The 22,064-nt window shown below is 44.0% G+C and overlaps 1 protein-coding gene across 1 annotated transcript in view; it reads right to left on the bottom strand.

The window, feature by feature from the left end:
• Positions 1–21,809, bottom strand: part of Fez1 (fasciculation and elongation protein zeta 1) — a 51,451-nt gene extending 29,642 nt beyond the window's left edge. The window contains exons 1-3 of the mRNA XM_051196905.1: positions 21,634–21,809; positions 10,797–11,152; positions 3,511–3,610 (exon numbers count right to left, since the gene is read on the bottom strand). Coding sequence (XP_051052862.1) covers positions 3,511–3,610; positions 10,797–11,107 — 411 coding nt within the window. The 5' untranslated portion in view covers positions 11,108–11,152; positions 21,634–21,809. The remainder of the gene's footprint in view (positions 1–3,510; positions 3,611–10,796; positions 11,153–21,633) is intronic.
• Positions 21,810–22,064: the final 255 nt, after the last annotated feature.

Below are 22,064 nucleotides of genomic sequence, written 5' to 3'. Positions count from 1 at the left end.
TTGTTTCGTTTGAGAAGGGTGTAACTTGTCAAGCAATCTTCAGCCTTGAATAAAACTCAGCCTCTTAGATCTCTGGGATTACAGGCCTGTGTTATCATGCCCTTGGTATTTTTATAGTGTTTTCTCCAGAGTGCTTTATAAATTTCAGTTATCATGGTCTATTTAGAAAAAAATATTTTTTCAACTTCAGATTAAAAAAAAAATGAAACTTGAAAGTTTGTCTGTTCCCTCCACTCTTGTGCTATTGTCATGTATCTTATTTTGATTTATATTTATACTCCACAATACAAAATGATTTTTCTGACAGAAGAAAAAATAGGTAATTGAAATTTTTTCTCAGGCTGATCATTCTTTTTTTTTTTTTTTTTTTTTTTTTTTTTTTTTGAGACAGGGTTTCTCTGTGGCTTTGGAGGCTGTCCTGGAACTATCTCTTGTAGACCAGGCTGGTCTACAAGAACTCACAGAGATCCACCTGCCTCTGCCTCCCGAGTGCTGGGATTAAAGGCATGCACCACCACCAGGCAGGTTGATCTTTTAAAACTATATAAATATAAATATGTCACCTTGATTTTAACAAAGTCCAAATCATTTTCAATACAGTCAGGATTGAACAGTGTCTATGACATTTAATTCAATTACTTATTTTAGTCACAAAGACAAGCATAAGCAGATAGAGAAACAAACAACTGATTCTTGGCCATTTCCACAAAGTGGAAGATTTCAAGGGCTTGTGAAATTGAGACTGTCCAGCTTGCTTGGTCGGCCAGGCAAACAGAAGAAATCAGAGTACTGGTCAACGTGTTAAGCCACTTAAACTGGAGGCAGTTAAAGTCCTTCTGCTATAATAGAGCCAGGTGATACAGGAGGATGAGATAAAGCAGACTTCCTCCATCCACTCTCATCATGTGTCCTGTGCCAGACTTAGATAAGAACATCCTCACTGAGCAAAGTTCAAGGCTACCCTTCCCAGAGTCTCTCAACTCTCCCAGAACTATCAGTCCCCTTGAGGGGGATCTATAAGTAAAGATGAACAGGCAGCTTGTCATATATATATATATATATATATATATATATCCATTAGTTTAATTCACAAAATAAGTTGGAAAAGTGGCCAGAGATGTAACATAGCAAAATCTGCCTCCTGTATCGTATCAACCTGATTTGATTTCTATAATTAGACTCACTGCATTATTGCAACTGTCTCCCTTTCATTTTACGTAACTACGAGGTACTGTAGGTACACCAGCAGCAAGAGAAAATGCATAGGCAGGAGTTCAAAGAGGACCTGAGACCTACGCTCCAGAGTTGATCGTTCCTGCAGTAAATCATAGCCTCAAAGTCGGGATATCTGTCTTGTCTGCCAATGAAGCCTTGAGGTCCTGAGTATTCTGTATTGTTCGTGATTAGAAAACTAAAGGATGTGCAGCCACTTTTCCAACAAATGCTGATCCCTTCGCTGAGCTATTTTGAGCAGTACTCTGCAGATACGGTGCCCAGCTGGGGAAATATGCTTCCTGCTCTTTTACTCAGGGCCAGTTCTTGAGCTCCCAGGAAGATGTGATCCACCACTATACCAAAAGCCTGAAATTCATCATTTGCTGAGTCCCCAGGGTCTGTGCCAGCACTTCCTGAATACAAAACTGTCAAATGTTCTTCATGGCTGAAACTAGAAAGCCAAACAAGGTAGAAGTTGTCTTTAACACAAATAGAGCCATTGAGTGACTTGACCTTTTACTATGAGAAGGCCTGTTGACCCCTGAGTAGTCATTTCACCTGGACATTAGTTCGGTGTTTGTGTGTGTCTCCTCCCACCCACCCCCACTTAAATTTTGTGGAAACTGACCTCCAAAGTGACAAGGGCAGGAGCACCTTAGGGGACGTAATTAGGCACTGAAATCATGAATGGTATTAATTCCTTATAAAATAGGTCCAAAATAAGTTCAAGGAACCTCATTTGTCCCTGCTACCATGTGTGGACCTCACAATAAAGTGGCACCTATGAACAGGACCTGGGCCCTCTCCACAGACTCAGTCTGCCGACAACTTGATCTTGGACTTCCAGTCTCTAGAACTATGGGAAATAAATGCCTGCTGCTTATAAATCAGAGATACATACACTGCTCTGCTGACTAAAATACCACTACATTTATAGTAAGTATATAGCCAGCCAGGAGCCACCAGGAGAAATCTGGATTTTCTGAGAGACCATACAATCAACTCAAAAGAAGCATCCAGCCTCCTTTTTATAAAAAAATGTTTTTGGTTTTTTTTAAGTGCGTGTGTGCGTGTGTGTGTGTGTGTGTGTGTGTGTGTGTGTGTGTGGTGTGTATGTGTGTGTGTGTCTGTGTGTATGAATGAACAACATTTGTATGAGGATGTCCTCAGAGGCTGAAGAGGGTATCAGATCCCTTGGAGCATGGCAGTTGTAAGCCATCTGACATGGATGCAAGAGCAGAAAGTGCTCTTAATCCCTGAGCCATCACCCCAACCCCACTGATGTCCTAAGTTATCCTTTGCACTTGAAAATGAACAAACACACCTTCCTACCCACTGTGTACCCATTCACTCAAGCCCTGGCTCTAACCAGCAGCTTGCTAAAAGCATCGCTTCTGATGGGACTGTGGTGTGCATTTTAGACAGCAAACCCTGAATCTTAAAATTGTTTTTGTTTGTACATCTAGTGAGCCTAGAGTCTCACTGTCTAGGCTTGCTCAAACTTGTGACATTTCCCTCAGCCTCCTGAGTGCCAGGGTTACAGGTGTGTCACCAGAATGCCTGGTTACCTAATTAAAAAAAAAAATTATCTGATGAGAAATCTGTGATAGTCACTCTTCCAATTTACTACGCAGATCATAATAAAGAGATCAGCAGGGTGGACGTCATTTTGGGTTCCCGGAGTGCAGTCACTGGCAGTGTGCTTAACATGTACATGGTCCTGATTCCAGCCCCAGCATCATAAAGATGGAGCAGGAAGAAGGGGAGGAGTCTGGGGAAGCAGGTAGCCATTTGTGACAGTCTGAATAAAAGTGGCCCCCATAGATCCACAGGGAGTGGTACTAGGTGTGGCCTTGTTGGAGAAGGTGTGGCCTTATTGGAGGAAGTGTTTTAGTTCTTTTGCTGCTATCTGCAGATAAAGATGTAGATTTCTCAACTCTACAGCACTACGTGTCCCTGCTAACTGCTATGGTTTCAAGACAGCCCTAATTAAAGGTTTTCCTTTCTAAGAGTTGCTGTGGTCTTGTCTCTTCACAGCGAAAGAAACCCTAACTAAGACACCATTCTTACTCTTTTCCTACATAACCATCCTAGTTACCTCAGACACACCGGTCTCCTTGCTACCTTATGTTTTATCTTCCTCAACGGCATGTCAAGAGACATTGAGTCTGGTGATGTTATAGTCCCCACAATGACTATGAACTATCGCTTTAGAAGGCTACTGAATTGTTGGCCATTTTCCTATCTGGATTCCATACCTTCCCCGTGACTAAACACGGGGCCCCAGAGAGGTACCTCAGTGTCAGAGTTGTTGCCATTCAGAGCCTCAATGTTTGGGTCCCTCCAGTCTTCTGAGAGTGAAGGGATGTAATTGTCTGTCAGAGCATCCCAAACCCTGTAAACAAAGAAAAGCTCTCATTAGCACACATCTGCGGCCTGACCCCGCCTGGAGGACGGAAGAACAGAGCCAGGCAAGAGACAGGCTGCTGTGTGTGCCAGGCTGAGATCATCTGCCTTCCAGCATGCATGGGCAGCAGCTGAAACACACAATTTGAGACATGGGGGGGGGGGGCATGAGCATAGGACCCTGTCCAGAGGCTTCAGAGGGAAATGTAAGGATTCAGGCATTATGCTGGCCTGCCCCTGTCACCTGGCAGAATGCACTCAGGCAGTATTCTGGTCAGCCCAGGGTTCCATGATTGTGTAGTCTGGGCGCAGGTGCAAAGGACCTCTTTAAAAGACAGACCCCTGCTCACTTTCGCTCTTTTCCAGCCCTCTCCCCCTTGTTCTCCTGGGGCAGCAGGGCTTTTCCTGTCTCCCTCTTCTGTCTTCTATCTCTTTACCTCTTTTCTCTTTCCTTCCTCCTCCCTTCCCTAATAAAACTTCTCACTTAAGCTCTGTTTGCTTGGTGTGTTTGTCTCCTGCCTTGGTCACCCTCGCCCCCTGGAGCTTTATCCTAAGGAAGGCGGCTTTATCCTAGGGAAGGCGTTTGGTTTTTGCTTAGAAATCAATCTGTACCACAACCATACAGTTTGTTCCTTTCCCGTAGTCTGAGAGAACCAGAGGGTAGAGGGAGGGGTCTCATTAAGATTGGATAACACATTCCAACTTAAAGGGCTTCCAATCTTTCAGGAATCAGCTCCTTGATAGCTAATGTAGGCAAGAGCAAAACACCAATTAACTGCTCACTTCTTTTCAAAAATGCTCCAGGGAGCCCACAGCAACACAGCCCTGCCTAAGGCAAATGTACAAAAAGGGGAAAAAGCCAGGGATGGTGGCACCTCTAACCCCAGTACCCGGGAGACACAGACAGTGGATCTCTATGAGTTTGAGGCTAGTCTGGTTTACATATTAATTTCCAGGCCAGCTAGGTCAAATAAACACACACTCAATTAAAAGGGAAACCAGAGGATGACTTTGGGTATCTTCTATTGCTCTTCATCATGCTTTTTGAGACAGTCTCTCAGTCTCTGGTTGAACCTATCATTTTGGCTAGGCTAGCATGGCCAGTGAGTCGCCATGCTCTACCTGTCACTAAGTTTCTACAGGTACTCTGCTGGTGCACCCAACTTTCGACATGGGTGCTGGGGATCCAAACTCAGCCTTATGCTTGTGAAGAAGCACTTCATCTACTAAGCCACCTCCCCACCCCAGAGCCTGCATCCTAAACCATGGGTGCTATCCCAATTACTGCCAAGCACTATTAACACTCTATAAAAGCCAAATCCCACTGGCATTGTGAAACCAAGAGGAAAATGCTCCAGCCACCACAGCCACTGGAAAGGTCGTGGGCCTGCTCTTAAGGCACTATGTTACATTAGTGCTTTGGGAAAGAGTAATCCTTCAGCTGTGTCCCTATAGGAAATGCTGGAGAAGTGAGATTCAGCAAAGTTCAAAATAGGCTGTCTTTTGTTCCCGAGGGGAAGCTGGAATCTCAAGGGACTGCACCTCTTCTATTGACCTTGAGACTGCTTAAGTCCTGAACCTGACAGCTGGGAGCTTTTCTCCCCTGAGTCTTTAGTGACTACTCTGTTCTTTATTTTGAAGACAGTTTCCCTAAGCACCCCCGGTTGGCCTGGAACTTGCTATGTAGATCAGGCTGGCTTGAAACTCAAGAGATCCAACTGCCTCTGGGGTTAAAGGTGTGTCTCACCACTCCCATCAACAAATGAATTTTCATGCTAATTCCAGATTCTAGGCAACTTCCCAGCACTGTCCAGAAGATTTCAAACCATCATCATTTTCCCTTTCCTTTCTTTCTTCCTTTTTATCCTTCCAAGTATGCAAATGACCTTCAAGCTGAAGCTGCTCCTGTCTCTTGCATAAATAACTCTTCCCATAGACACTCAGGGGCCCTTTATTAACAGCCACAGCCCACTCATAAGCTGTCCCTGAGCATGGGCCTCTTCTAAGTTCTACGTGGAGACACATGAATTCTCTACTCACAATTCTCCAGGCGCTCCTTGTCACAACCTAGAAGGCAGTGCCCGCAATCACCCCACCCAAATGTACAAATTCACGAATGGCGGAGGAGGTGGCCTTTGAACTTAGGTCACACAGCGGCAAGCCCGCTCTCTTACCCACAATTTCAACTCTTCACGGACGTTGGAATAACAAACCAAGTTTCAAATCATAAGCTGGAGCAGCAATTTAGACACCAATTCTAAGAGCAAAGTCCCCACTGGCTGACATTATTCTGGCTGGGAGTCCACAGAAGGCAAAGGCAGAGCATGCCAGCCAGCCAGCCAGCCTCAAGAATGGGGAACTGCACTTCCCTGAGGGAGGCTGGGTGTCTATTTGGGCTTCGTGAGAGTGAGACAAGGTCTCACTACACAGCCCTTGCTATCCTGGAATGAGTTTTGTAGACCAGGCTGGCCTCAAAGCCACAGTAATCTCCCTGCTTCTGCCTCCCCAGAGCTGGGATAAAGGTCACCACACCTGGCTACTTTGAGATTTAAAATCTTACTTCTCAGGGACAAGGATGTAAAGCTTTTGTCTTGTATGTGCACAGGCCTGGGCTCCCTCTCTAGAACAAAGAAACAAACAAACAAATGCCACTTTCTAGGAAGCGTCCTGTCATTTACTCTTGGAAAAGGAGAGGCTTTGCCTGTTTGGAGGTTCTCAAAGGAGAGCGCAGTTACTTCTATATCCTTGACCAAAGCACAACTTCCTAGGGGACTTCTGGGAAGGTTCTCCTCCTTGACAGTTGATTTATACAGTTTCTGGAGGGATCCATGTGGGTGATGAAGGAGGAAGGGGGCACTCACCTAGCTAGGCCAGATTGGTTGGCCTAGCTAACACTGGTAATCAGTGGTGTGGCAGATATCACAGATAGATTGCTTTCCCATACAAGCAGAGAGATTTTACAAGGTCTCTTCACTTTTGTTTACCAAATATGCTAGATAAATCAGGTTGTCTCCATTCTTACCATGATGCAGTCTGAGTGTGAGCAACCCCAATGAGGTAGATTTGTACAAAGACATGTGTATAAGTTGCAAGCTGGAAACTGGCAACACACCATCAGGGCTATATTGGTTCTAATGAAGACAGAAGGTGGGTGAGAGCTGTCCATCCCTATTTTCCCTTTGCTTTGGCTTGGCTCTTCACTTCAATTTGTAGTAGCTCCAAGAGGTTCTAAATCTCTGGTCCCTCTTTTATAACAAGGGAAAGGAGTGATTTGCATATATAAAGAAGAGGCTCCAGGTTAGTGGAGGCATAAACCCGTAATCTCAGTACTCGGGAGGTTGAGGCAGGAGGACCCCAGGCCAATGAGGTCTACATAGCAAGATCCTGTTTCAAAAACTAAAAGGGTGCCAGGTGGTGGTGGCAAGCACTCTGGAGGCAGAGGCAGGCTGATCTCTGTGAGTTTGAGCCAGTTTGGTCTATCGAGTAGGTTCCAGGACAGTTAGGGCTACAGAGAAACCCTGCCTCAGAAAAAAAAAAAAATTCCAACAAGACAAAACTGAAAAAGTAAGGAGATGAAGGGCAGAGGAAGAAAGGGAACACATGAGGGAGACTGGAGGAAACGAGAAAGAGTAAGAGAGAGGAAAGGGGGAGATGATGATTCTGAAACAGTTTCCGAATTCAAAACCAGATAGATAGATAGATAGATAGATAGATAGATAGATAGATAGATAGATAGGGGATATAATACATACTATTTAAACTAGCTTTCCCTTTAATTTTTTAAACAATGGTCTTGTACAAATAAGACTGTCCTTGAACTGATTATGTAGCCTTGAATTTGTCATCCTCTTGCCTCGTCCTCCAGAGTGCACAGGTGTGTGCCACCATACCTAGGCAGCTCTCTTTAATACTGGAGTCTCTATGCCTTGAATCAGAGAGATACTGACAAATTCCATATTAGCCACAGGGTTCCAAACTACAGATGGGAAGACTTGTGGGCAATTACTGCTATTCTTCTGTTCTGTGCTAGCGGAATTTCATTTAACTATGAATCTTCTTGTTGTTTTGGGCTTTTACTCTTTATCTCTAATTTCACTCAAAACACTTGTAGCTTACTTGTGGATGAGACATCCCTCTAAATAGTAAACCTGCGCAGGTTACCACAACAACACTAGAGAAGATTAAGGACCAGGTTAGCCTTTGAATCATCCTTTTCCTTTGCTTAGTCACAATTCCACAGCTGAGAGATCTGGATAGTGCCTGCAAAACAAAGTATGCAACATGATTCTATCTTATTTTGAGAATGTTTTTTTGTTTGTTTTGAGACAGGTTTTCTCTGAATAGATTTGGAGCCTGTCCTGGAACTAGCTCCATAGACCAAGCTGGCCTTGAACTCACAGAGATCCGCCTGCCTCTGTCTCCCGAGTGCTGGGATTAAAGGCGTGCACCACCAATGCCTGGCTTTATTTTGAGATTTACTGAAGTTCTATATACACTATATGCCTAGAAAGTGCAGTTTTGGCTTCTCCCTTCTCCCTTTTACTTCCCATATCCTCTGCCTCTACTCTACCTCTAGCTCAACAATTATCCAACCCTAGTCTGTTAGCTGGGGCATAGATAAGGCAGCCAAAACAGAAAACCATTGCTAAGAAGCTCAACAGTCCCATGTGATGGTGATTAAGGTCCAGCAGCCTCTGCTAATGTGCCAGGTGGGAACGAGAAGCTGCTCACAGGGCTTTCACCTTTAATAGGCAGAGGAAGCATTTGGATTGCAAAGAGATGATTAGCTGGAAGCAAAACAATAGGAACTGGACTCATTTTTAAATGCCATTTTCAGAGCATGTACTGAATGAGGGGGAAAAGCAAAACAGGCTCTCTGCAAGACCTTAGGCCTGCTTCGTCAAGAGTTCTGGAGGTTTCAAAAATGAAGACCCATACAACAGAGTATGAAAATTAGGATTCATAGCCTCTTTGTTTTCTGGTGCACACACACACACACACACACACACACACACACACACACATCTAATAAAGCCCAACAGCTCCAACAGCTTTTTTTTTTTTTTTTTTTTTCAAGTAAACTATAACTGGCCCAGAATTTTGAAAGAGTCAATTGGAAACATTAAAACTCAAATGAAGTATACAACCCACAGTTACAGCTCTGCTCACCAGAGTGGAATGTCAGCACTCCGGAGGCAGAGGCAGATCTCTGTGAGTTCAAGGCCAGCCTGGTCTACAGAGCAAGTTCCAGGACAGGTTCCAAAGCTACACAGAAAAACCCGTCTCAAAACAAACAAACAAATAACACACACACACACACACACACACACAAAGTAAAAACCAGAGTGAAATGTAGTATGATCATGAACTAGCATAAATTAAGGAGAAAAGAATACCTAGAAATACAATGCGTGGACCTACAAGGTTAGTTATTAGTACTCATTCAGTACATTGACTAGGTATAATACTTCATTTAGAAACACCATTTGATCACTCATTGCACACTAAGCCCTGTGTGAGAGGCAAGGGCATGTAACAATGAATAAGACAGACCATGCACAGCCCCTGTGTTTTCAAGAGGGACGGCCCTGTCTGCTTTCAAGTAATCAAGCAAGCCTTTCCCCATCAGGTTTCTCAATGTATTTCTTACCCAATTACTATGGATGATTTTTTTCTATTCAAGTCCACAAACAACAAGGGGGCCTGGGAATCAGATCAGAGGTGGCACAGTTGTCTGATATGTACAAAGCCCTGGCTTAGAGACTCCACACAGGTGGGGAGGAAGGAAGCACAGTATGTTCTAACAATCCAACTACTCCACATTTTTTTGTGTTATTTGTAAAGAAGACTCGATGCATATTTTATCCATATAGTAATTCATGCATTTCTTCTAAATTGCTAAAATCCTCTAAACATCTTTTTCCCTGAGACAGGATTTCATGCACTCAAGTTGGCCCCTGACTGTGTATACAGCTGAGAGTGATCCTGTGCTTCTGACCCCTTGGCTTCTGCCTCCTGAGTTGTAAAATGCTCTTCTTTATATAACAGACTGCTTCTCTTCCTCGCTTCTCCTCAGGTAATGCTTCCCTCAGATTCCTTTCCTTCACAGCTGTTAAGGCCCTGGAAGGTGGCTGGCAAGTCACACAGGAAATCTGCTCAAGCGCTCAAAAGCCACATCACCTAGTTCCAAGTTTCTCATGTCCAGGGCTCTCAAATCAGATGCTGTCTAACTTGGACATATTTCAATATTTGTGAACTTTGCAGGTCAGGGAGTTATAAATGATTTCGAGATTTGCAAGTCTGTAATCTAGGTGTTTCTTGAGTCAAACTGTCCAGTTTATGATCAGACCATCACAGTTAATTACTTCTTTTCTGGATCTTATTTTTAATGCCTGGAAGGTTTCCACAGGGAAGAGAGGGCCTGAAAGATGGATGGCTCAGTGGGTAAAAGCACCAACCTGACAGCCTGAGTTCAATCCCTGGGACACACATGATAGAAATAGACAGTTATCCTCTGACCTCCACACATGCATGATGGTATATGTGTGCGCCCATACATATACACAAATACATATAAAATAAATAAATATGTACAAAGAAAAAGAGAAGGGCTAGAGAGATGGCTCAGCATTCAAAAGAACTGGCTGATCATCAGAGGAACACAGTTCAATTCCCAGCATCCAGTGGAAGCCCACAGCTGCCAATAACTCCAGTTTCAGGGGCCCCCACACACTATTCTGGCCTCTATGGGAGTAGGCACATGGGTGTACATACATATACATGCAGGCAAAACATCCACCCACAAAAATAAAAATAAATAAATCTTTAAAGAATAAAAGAGAGGGGGTGGGTGGAGGGGCAGGCAGGGAGAGAGAGGGGGGAATCTAGATCCCCACATTTTCTTGTTCTTAAACATCTATTTTGTATTTACAAAAACCTGAACCCTTCATGCCTCTAACATTTCAATCCAAGAAAGCTTTCTCCAGGTGACTATAGAGAGACACCTAGAGAATGTCACTGTCACTTAGGCACTGGCTCACTGGTAAAGGAAGAATGCTAGCCCTGCCCACACAAACTTGCAGACAGCTCTAGCTGTCTTGAGCTCTAGCTCAAGAAGCCCAACTATGGGCTTCAGGCTTCATCTGGTGCAGGAGAGGGGAGCTAAGGCTTCTTACTCCTCATCCTGAAGAGTCTCCTCCTCTTCCTGGATCTGTAACTGGTTCTTCACAGGAGCCAGGTTCTCTGTCTTGGCGTTGTAGTTCCGAAAGCAGACATTGAGCTTTTCATCAAACTCATTCACCAGGTCCTCCATGGACTTGAAGCTGATTATTTCGGAGGAGAAATTCTCAAGCTCAGAGAGGGAAGGGTCCTCCAGGTGGTGAGGAGATGAACCATAGAGAGACTGTGGCTTTTCCTCTGGGTCCTCAGAGCAACAGGGCCTCAGATCCTCAAACTCTTCATCTAGACTCACCAGTGGGGCCTCCATCCTGGCACCACAGTACAATGACAGCAACTGTCAAGCTCCGTTTCCCTGGAAGAAATACACAGCACAGTGTGAGTTAGGACTGGGCTTTTGTGCCAGTTCTGCTGAGGGACCAGATCACATCTTCCATTACTCTACATCCCTTGGAAAACAAAGACTCATTCTCTCCTGTGCAAAACCTACATTTAAAAAACGCTTATGAAAGTAGAAGGGGATAGGATAAGAGCTTGAAAGGGACCAGTGGAAGAGTGACTGGGGACAGGGAAGGAAAAGGCCGGGGCTATGATCAAAGCACATTATATAAATGTGTAAAGAGATCATGATGAAACACAACTATCATTCTGTATAATTAATATATGCTAATATAATATGTCTAACAAAATAAGAAAGAAATCTTGCAGCTGGAGAGATGGTCTGGAAGGTAAAGTGCTTGCATGAACATACAGCCCTGAGTTCAGATGCCCAGCACCCACATAAAATTGAGGTAAGGCAGTGAGTGCCTGTAACCCAGTGCTTTAGGGTGGTGATGGGCAGATGACTCACTGGCCAGACAGTCTAGCTGAAATGACAATGGCCTGAGTGGACACACACCACCAACAATGACACATTATATATTTATTGCAATCTGAAGCATCTGAAGTTGCTTACTACAATGCTGCACTTAAGTCGTTCAAATACCTTTGCATGTCTTCCTAATATGAACAACCAAACAGGGCCAGCTGTGGAGTTGCTCCAAAGCCCAGTGATGAAGTATGCAACTACCAGGCCAGATGCAGCCTTGCATTCTTCTATCATTACCAGCTATGACCTTAAGCAAGTTACTTAACTTTTCTGTGCTTCCCTTTATCCTTTTTCAAGCCAGCAAAAACAACAGGATCAACCTCAGAGGTTTGATATAAGATAAAGGAATTAATACCACTGAGAAAAGTGAGATAAATGCCAATATTATTCAACATTCTCTCTTATTAGTATTATTACTCCACACCTTAACTATGTGTTCCAAAAATCTAGGATAGTGGTGGTGATGTGGTGATGGTCTCCTCCTCCTTCTTCCTCTTTCTCCCTCCCTCTCTCTCTCCACACCCCTCTCCTAGAAATTGAACCTGGGACCTTGTACATATGAAGCAAGTGCTCTACTAATGAACTACATCAGCAGCCCTATTCTGTTTTCTTTTTCTTTTCTTTCTTTCTTTCTTTCTTTTTTTTCTGAGACAGGGTTTCTCTGTTTTTGTTTTTCAAGACAGAGTTTCTCTGTGTAACCGCCTTGGCTGTCCTAGAACTCACTCTTTAGACCAGACTGGTCATGAACTCTCAGAGACCTGTTTGCCTCTGCCTCCCAAGTGCTGGGATCAAAGCCATGTACCTTCACTGCTTGGCTTCTCCAGTGCTATTTTACTTTTCCTTTTGAGACAGGCTCTCCTTAAGTTATCCAGACTGGCTTTGAACTCACTATTTAGCCCACACAGGTCCTTCTGCCACAGCCTCTTCAGTAGCTGGGATTATAGGCTTGTGCTATTATGCTACACGACCTAGTTTAGATGTTTTTTACTTGTTTAGTTTTTCACAACTTCTTATATCAAAACTCAACATGACCTAAACTTACTTGACAATGAAACTTAACATGAATATAAAGCTACTTATGGTCTGAATTTGTCCCACTGAGATTGTTGCACTGAAGATGTATTAATTTTTTTAATTACAGAAGGGAATGAGAGTGTAACTTAGCGGCCAAGCAGAAGGTCAGATTCTTGAAGCCCTGGGGTTCCATCCCTAACACCAAAAAATAAAAATGAAAATGAATAACAGAGCTCACTAACTCGGACCACAGTGGGTAGGATGCCAAATATGCAGTTACTCCCATCCAAAATTTGAAGTAATCTAAAATTTGAAACATGCCTGGGCCCACGGGTCAAGAAAAAGGATCCTGGATCTAGACATAATTCTTCTCATTAATAAATCCTAGAATGCATAAGTCATGACAGACACTTTGCAGCCCAATACTGGTGCTTTCATCTGTAGTCACAGCTACTCAAGAGGCAGGGTAGCTTGAACTCAGGCACTTGGGGCTAGCCTTTGGTCTACTGTCTTCTAAGAAATAAAACTCCAGGGCTCTAGATCTTATATCTTATCTTTTATGTGAAGATCCCTGTGTATTATCTACCCACTTAAAAAAATCTACACAGAATATAACGAAGCTTTTAGTCAGGAATGGAAGCTCATAAATACATTCTAGCTCTTGGGAAACTGGGGTTGGAAGCCTGCCTCAAGTTCCAGGCCAGCTAGAGTTACAGAGTAGTGAGCTCCAGGGATACAGAGTGAGATACCCCATTTAGAAGGGGTGGGGAGGCAGACAGAGAAAGGGGGTGGGGGGGTAGACTCAACCTATGTGCTCCAAAGGCCAAATCCACATCCATCTTGGGTATTGCACAATGGCTACAAATCTAGGCCTCCTTCTAAATCCCAGCATCTGTGACTCCCACACCCTCATCCAACCCTCTTCATACACTATCTTCAACAGTGATTTATGCTTCAATTCCCACATTCAGGGCCCTTCCCAATTTTAATCTAAATTCCTTGAAGGCACAGATGTCCTTTGGATATCCTCCATGACTTTAGCACACTGACTGCCCTGCAGCCAAGCAACCAATCAATGTGTACTAATTGAGACATGCTCTTCTGTCCCATAAACAGTTTCCAACAGCATTACCGTCTGCCACACTTCTACACATGTCCAACTTCCTTCCTGGTAATGCAGAAAGGTGGCCCAACTTTTCTCTTCTGGTCTGTATAATTCCTGGTCAATTAGATATGTAAATCAGAACCACACCCAACAGATACCAAAAGTCATGGGATTTGCCCAGCGAGTGCTCACTCCCTACCTCTATCTATGCAACTAAACTCTTAAGTAGGGCAGAGTGCATGCTGGGTGAGAACTGGTCCTTACTGTGATTTCCAGGCGATCAAGCCAGTTACCATGGCATCAAAATCCTGAGCATTTCTAGTTTGAAAAGGAGACATGATGGGATAATTACATGAAAGGCCTACCAGCCAGAAATGGTAGAGCTTGTCTGTATACCCAGAACTCTGGGGGCACAAGCAAGTAAATTGCCCCTGACTTCAATGCTATCCTGGCCTATGTAATGAGTTCTAAGCCAGCCAGGACTACAAGAGTAAGACTCTATCTCAAAACAAAAAACAAACAAACAGGAAGAAAAAGATAAGATAAACAAAATTCTTGGGAAAAGCACACACAAAACCAGATAGAGCAAGGCTGGAGGTGTAATTCAGTGGTAGAGGCCCTGGTTTCTATCCTGCCCTGGCTAGGTTATTGCCAACTTGGGACATGTTATTTGGGGAAGGGAACTCTCAATTGAGAAAATACTTCCATAAGATTTACTTGTAGGCAAGTGTACAGTGTATTTTCTTAATTAATGATTAATGTGAGAGAGCCCTGCCCATTGTGGGCTGTGCCACATGCCTCACCAGGTCATATAAGCAAGCAGGCTGAGCAACCATGGATAGTAAGGCAGTAAGCAATGTCCCTACATGGTCTCTGCTCCAGTTCCTGCTTCTAGGCGCCTGCCTTGAGTTTCTCTCTAACTTCCTTAATAATGAACTGTGATGTGGAAGCATAAGTAAAAATAAATCCTTTCCTCCCTAAATTGCTTTTGATTATTGTGTTAAATCACAGCAATAGGACCTGACTAAGACCATTCTCAACACAGAAAAATGAGATACTGCCAAGACACTTAAGTGCAGTGGCTGGTTGAGTGGCACGTATTCCAGCATCTGATTTCCTCATGAATTACTATAAAAATGCTGGCATTGAGCTAACACCTTTAGAAGCTCATTTTAATAGCTTTATATTTTTAATTATAGAAACATTGGCTTAATCCAATATACCCAAAGTATGACCATATTAATATCATATCAACATACAATTCATATTAAAAATACAGAGATCATTATATGTGTGTGTATATGTGTGTGTGTATGTATGTATATATATATATATATGTATATATATATATATATATATATTTTTTTTTTTTTTTTTTCCCCGAGACAGGGATTCTCTATATTGCTTTGGAGTCTGTCCTGGAACTAGAGCTCTGTAGACCAGGGGCTGGCCTCAAACTCACAGAGATCCTCCTGCCTCTGCCTCCCAAGTTCTTGGATAAAAGGCGTGTGCCACCAATGCCCTGCAATCATTATATTTTATACCAAGTCATTTGAAATGCAATATGGATTTTATAGTTACACTCTTTCTTTGGACTAGCCTCCTTGCAAGTACTCAACAGCCACGTGTCTAGCAGTCACTACATTACCCCAATACAACCTTAAAGCAATGTTCAACCAATTGTCAGTCACAAGTTCTTTCTCTATGGTATATGAACACCTACAGTCTCTTGGGCTGTACCTGTATTTCAGTAAAGCTGGTTTCCATTTTAAGCCATAGTATTTTGTTTTGTGGATTTAAAAACATCATTTAGGGGAGCATGGTAAAGCATGACTGTAATACTAGAGGCAGAACGTAGAGGCAGGAGGACCAGTTCAAGGCCAATCTTGCTACGTAAGACCTGTCTCAAATAAACAAACAAACAAATAAACCAGGTATGTTGGCACATGCATTTTGAGTTCTAAGCCAGCCTGGTTGACACAGTGAGCTCTGGGCCAGCTAGGCCTACATAGAGAGATCCTGTCTCAAATAGACAAACAGATGTCTAATAAAAATTAATTTTTTCACTTTTGCTTTTTGAAGACAGGGTTTCTCTGTGTACCCTTGGCTGTCCTAGGACTTGGTCTATAGACCAGGCTGACCTGGAACTCACAGAGATCTGCCTGCCTCTAAAGTCATGAGCTACTACTGCCTGACTAAAAATAAATTATTTAAAGGAGAACCACATAAGTTTCTCCAATTCTTAAATTCACAAGCACACCTTCAATCCCAGCACTCTGGAGGCAGAGGCAGGCAGATCTCTGTGAGTTCCAGGACAGCCTGACCTACAGAGTGAGTTCCAGGACAGGCTCCAAAGCTACAGAGAAACCTTGTCTCAAAAAACAAAAAAACAAACAAACAAAAAAAAAAAAAAAAAGAAAGCTGACTGGGTTATACAAGTTCAGTGTTAGCCTCATACCTTAGTGAGATGCTGTATTTAAAAAAAAACAAAATCAGGCTGGGTGTTGGCACACGGCTTCAGTTCCAACACTCAGGGTGAGTTGGAGTCCAGCCTGGTCTACAGAGCGAGTTCCAGGACAGGCTCCAAAGCAATACAGAGAAACCCTGTCTCGAAAAACATAACAAAACAACAACAACAACAAAACCAAAATCAATCTTCAGAAGTGAGTATATATAACTTGAGGTAACCATTAAAAACCAGGAAAGCAAAAATGTACTGTGGGGAAGAGGAAGGAGTGCTCCAAGGGCAATGGCAGGACACAGGTGATACAAGGGGAGATGGGGAAAAAGAGCGCGGGTCTAGATGGCGTTGGAGGGAGGGAGGAGGGAAAAATAGCACTAAGGGATGTCTGAAGAGGCCATAAGGAATCATTATTCTTTATTTACCTAAAATTAATATAATGTGTATAAGAGTGTGCATATGTATATATACTTATATGGTCTATATAAAATCATGCTACTTAGTTTGGCAATGATCCCCCCAGGAGACATAGACTATTTAACAAAAAACTTCAGTCCCAGGCATATGAGATCCCCCCTTTTGAGTTGTTGGTCAAAAGAGTTCAATAGATTCCCAAAACAATATAGGTTATCCCTGTTGCCCTTCGTTGCCCATCAGAGGTTAAAGGTAAGTCACTGTTGCTGAAGACAGTAGTATGTATTTCAGAAACTTGGGGCTTATGATCTAGATCTGACCTGAAAGCCTCCTCTTTGAGGGCTAGCTTTTATAGCACTAAAACGTGCTATGCAAAGTGCCAAGGGAGAGAAGCAACCAATAGTCCTACCTATGAACTGCCACAATGACCAACACGGAAAGATATCCCTGAGTGTGCAACAGAGGCACTCATGTCTCGGTGGCAACCAACAGCTGTCTAATTGGACTTAGGGCCTGCTCAACAGAAGGGAAATCATGCCTGGTACTGAAAACCTAGTCAACTAGCTAATGACATTATGGATCTTAGAGATGAACCTACTACTGCCATTTTACTAAACCAGCAGGAGGATCAAGGTCATCCTCAATTATATATCAAGTTTGATGCCAGCCTGGCTTATATGAGATCCTGTTGAAAAAAGAAAAAGAATAGGAAAAAGGAGAGTGACAGAGAGAAAAATCACCCTTTGAAGGACAAAGTAAGATTGCCCAGCCTCATGTAGTGGAGGAGAAAAAAAAAAGTAGGAAAGGGTAAAAAATAAATTAATAATTAAAAAAAAGTGGGCAAAGAGTGGCAATTGTAATGATGGATCAGAAAGAGAAAGTCACTAGAAATTCTGATGCTAGGTGTCTGAGATCTAGGATGACTGAAACTCAGCCTACAGCAACATTTTAGACAATGAATGTGAGCCAGGAGTAACTCAAGGGTACCAAGAAAGGTGCAGAAAATTCAAAGGATGAAGATACTGTGGATGCCAATAAACACACTTCTTCCAATAAGGCCATACCTACTCCAACAAGCCACATCTCCTAATAGTGACTCTCCCTGTGAGATTATAGGGGTGAATTACATTCAAACTACCACAGGAGTAGTCATGAAAAGGTGCTGCAAAATAAAGCCCTGAAATTCCAGAATTCCAGTCCAGAGATAGATAGAGAGAGAGAGAGAGAGAGAGAGAGAGAGAGAGAGAGAGAGAGAGAGAGAGAGATCTCACATGCCCACATCAAAAGTCGAAAGATCTGTGTCAACTGAGACTATGGTCTGTGATGATATCTGAGAACCTAGACTCTCCCTTCCACTTCCTGTCCTGGTCTTATGGGCCTCAGCTATGATAATTCAGGCCAATGATCTGCTCTTGTGCTCGGTTTCCTCATCTACAAAATGTGATTTAAAATAGCATTTATTTTAACTGCTCAGTGGTTAAGAGAACTTGCTTTTCTAGAGTACCTCCATTTGTTCTCAGCTCACCACTGCCTGCCTGCAACTCCAGTTCCAGGGACCCTGATGCTCTGCTAAGCCTCCAAGGCTCCCCACACACATGCGTGCACACCACTGTGCCCATACACACATGAGTAAAACACTTAAAAATAATAATAAGTCAGGGCTGAAGAGATGGCTTCAGTGGTTAGGAGCACTTACTGCTCTTGTCCAACCCAGGTTTGATTCCAGGCACCCACAAAGCAAGGTCACAATCTTCTGTAACCCCACTTCCAGGGGATCCAACTCCCTCTTCTGATCTCCAAGGGGACCAGGCATGCATGTGATACACAGACATATGTATAAGAAAAGCACTCATATATACAAAATAAATAAACCTAAATTTTTAAAAATAGTAATAAAGTTAGAACTGAAGGTGATTTCACTTTCCTAAGAAAATCATGCCACATTACTTACATGAAAGTGTGGTTGCCAGGAGTGATGGTTCACGGCTTTAATCCCAGCATTCAAAAGGTAGAAGCAGGCTGATCTCTGTGAGTTTGAGATCAGCCTGGTCTACATAATGAGTTCCAGGCCAGCCAGGGCTAGAAAGTGAGACCTTGTCTCAAACAAACAAATAAACAGATAAAAACAACAAGGAAAAATTGTGGATAAGCATGTGTCAAATGAAAAAGTATCTTCTCCATGATGCTCTGTGTGCACTGCCTCAAAATGTGTGTCAAGTGAGAAGAAAAACGCTGGGAGAATTTGGGCATTATTTTCATCAAGGCCTCTTTTTAATTATTTGGTCAAATTTTCCTGGATCCTGATTTAGAGAGCTACAAAAGCTGGTCTGTTGACTACTGATACTTATTCTTTGGAATGTGTGTTTCTCTCTGGGTGTGACAGAGGATCTAGAGTAAGAAGGCGATGCTAGTTGGGGTGCTGATACCACACTGCACAATTAATATCACCAACCAGCAGCAAAAACCAATCCAGCCAGGACTAAGGCAACTTTAAGCTGTGTGTGCCGATGATGCACACTTGGAATCCTACCACTGAGTTGATGGTGGTAGAAAGATTAGGATGGTCCTCCTTGGCTACATAGCAAATTCCATAATAGCTTAGGCTACATGAAAGCCAGCTTCAAGCAAGCAAGCAAATGAACATACTGAATGTTGGAAGATCATATAGCTCTTAGATGTGCTAAGGAGCTGGAGAAACGGCTCAGTGGCATGGGCTAACTTCAATTCCCAGCACCCATGTAGGGTGACTCACAACTCCTTCTAACTCCAGCCCCCCAACCACACCAGAGGAGGTGGGGGGGCATGGATCCAATGGCCTCTCACTTTTATGGGCACCTGCACTCATGTGCACAGGCACACATAAATAAAACAAATCTTAAAAAATGTTATAAAAGAAGACATGATTATCAAGGTTTAGAGTCAAGAAACAAGGCTGGTTGAAACAATCCTTAATATATCCTGATTGGTTTTCATCAACTCACTACCCAGGAGCCATGAGGTACACAGAGTGTGAATGATAGGACAGATGATGCTAAATCTGTGAGCACAATTGGTAATCTGTATTAATACAGTACCCTACCTTAACAGAGCCTTTATATCTCAGGCTGTGGTCAAGGAAATGAGAGTCAAGCCTCAGGAAGGGGTTCACTGGCTTGGAGCGTTGGCACATCCCTTCCATCTTTATTTCACTTTCTTTTGGACTCCTCTATTTCCCAACTGAAATGTCTGAAGTAACCCTCCATCCTTCTATCCTGGCAAGCCTGCTGGGTCCTCAGCCTCAGCTTCTCTGAGCCTTCCTCCCTGAAAAGCTAGTGTTAAGGCTAGAGGAGCAAATCAGCCCCAGAGTACTTGCTTAGCGTGTGTGTGTGTGTGTGTGTGTGTGTGTGTGTGTGTGTGTGTGAGACACTTGGAGTTCTGTTTTCACCTCTCCCACACACACAAAAGTTAATGTTAAGACACATAATAGTCATCTTCTTTGTGCTTCCAAAATAAATAGCTATATGAAAATGGCAGAGAGGGAATCACAGGAAAGTCATCTTTTTCTTTTTATTATAGAACATAGTACAGGATTGTAAGTGCTTCATAGAATCTATTCCATTTATTCTGACTCCAAATACGTGATGTAATTTGGAAGAGAAATGCACACACACACAGAGCTCTACCGATGCCCTGTAGGAAGCACACAAGCCTTTCCCTGCAGCCTAACGATACAGAAGCTGCAGCTTGGGTCTGCAGTACAAATCACCAGTCCCTGCTTCAGTGAGTGAATGGTGGATGGGAGCGAGATTTCACCGTGCCTCCCTTGCTGGGCCTCTTTGCACCTCCACATATTACATCTCCCTGTTCTTTCCATCACTTCCTCTATAGACCAGTTGACTGTGCATCCTCTTCTCTTCCTTCCCCTCCCCTCCCCACATAGATCCTTAAAATGCCCTCGGTCATCCACTTCCAGACTCTCACTGCTCTTCTGGCGAGTTTTAGCTGCCCATTTTGCCAGAAAGAATAAATACTCATTTGCACATGGCTCAGCAACCCCTTCACCGGACTCCGCACCCTTCCCCCTTTTCTTCTGTTCCATTCACCTCCATTTCAGACCTCCTCTCCCTCTTCTGTCAGAGTAAAGAAAGGCTCTTCTAAGCAGCACAATGGCTGGCATTCGGAGGAAGCCCAGCTCATCCCACACAGCCGCTGTACATACTCCACTGTCCCTTTGCCAAATAAGACCTGGACGCCTGGAATTGTGAGTCGTGCCAGGAGACAGGATGAGAAGGGAAAGGCAAGGGGGGCAGAAGAGCTGATTGTATAACACCCCCTAAGCAGAGCCCCCAATCTGCAGGGCCCTGGGTCCTGAGGACGACAGCCGGCTCTGCACACACCACTCCTCTCTGCCACACTCGTCCTTTCTCCGACTTGCTCTGTGTAGTAAAACAATCGGTCCCCCAGGACTGCAGCCAGAGGTTCTGACACTGCGAGAATGTACCATCTGGGGAAGCCTCCACACCCCGCAGAGGGGCACAAGTAGATTTCAGGGTCAGGTTCTTGGGGACAAAGATGATTTTGAGACGCCTAAGATAACCGGACCGGATAACGGTCCTGGAATGATTTATGGATCCACATTGCTCCAGCACGATCAGGCAGGATTCCTGGCAGTGTGTTGCACATCACACACACACACACACACACACACACACACGATGCTCTGAGATGATGCTACCAGCACCCAGCATCAAATTCAGGGTCCCTGGTGCTGAGCTCCCACAAGACTGGGTACAACCAGGGAGATGGCCCACGGGCCCTTCTTTGGATGTAGATGGGACCCAGGTGCATGAGAGTCGTTCAAACCCCAAAAGTCCTATGAGAGAATCTGGACTCCTTTGGCCTCCTTCATCACCCGGATTCTATTCTCCGTCCCCAATATTGGGTCTAGTCCAGACTAAGGTTGTCTTTGCCCCCTACCTCACCCCGAGACCTCACCTGTTTGGGTCCTGGCGGAGGGACGCAGATCCCGGGGCTCAACCGGACACCCCCATCCACCGGCTAGCGGTAGCCAGGCACAGCGCAGCGGCAGCGGCAAGCCAGCCAGCGAGCGATCCCCGGCTGCTCCGGCTGCGCCCGGTCCCCGCGCTCGTGCCCGGGCTCCCGGAGGCGCGCCCGCACTCGGGCACCCGCCCAACGGGCGCGCCCAGGGCCTGAGCGTCATCCTTCTCGTGAACATTCATAGCTTTCCTTGGAGCACGTGGACCTGCCTTTATTAATATTTATGAATTGCTGTTTCTCCCTTCTTTGATAACGGCCCTGCTGCTTCCCACATGAATATTCAGAAGCTTCGAGATGGGGGCGGGCCGTGCAATCGCTACCAATATGGATTCTTCAGAAGGCCTAAGACTAGGTTTTGTATAAAAATG

The sequence above is a fragment of the Phodopus roborovskii genome, unplaced genomic scaffold (assembly GCF_943737965.1).
Source record: "Phodopus roborovskii unplaced genomic scaffold, PHOROB, whole genome shotgun sequence".
NCBI classification, from domain to species: domain Eukaryota; kingdom Metazoa; phylum Chordata; class Mammalia; order Rodentia; family Cricetidae; genus Phodopus; species Phodopus roborovskii.
This window is presented reverse-complemented; position numbering and strand designations above follow the sequence as displayed.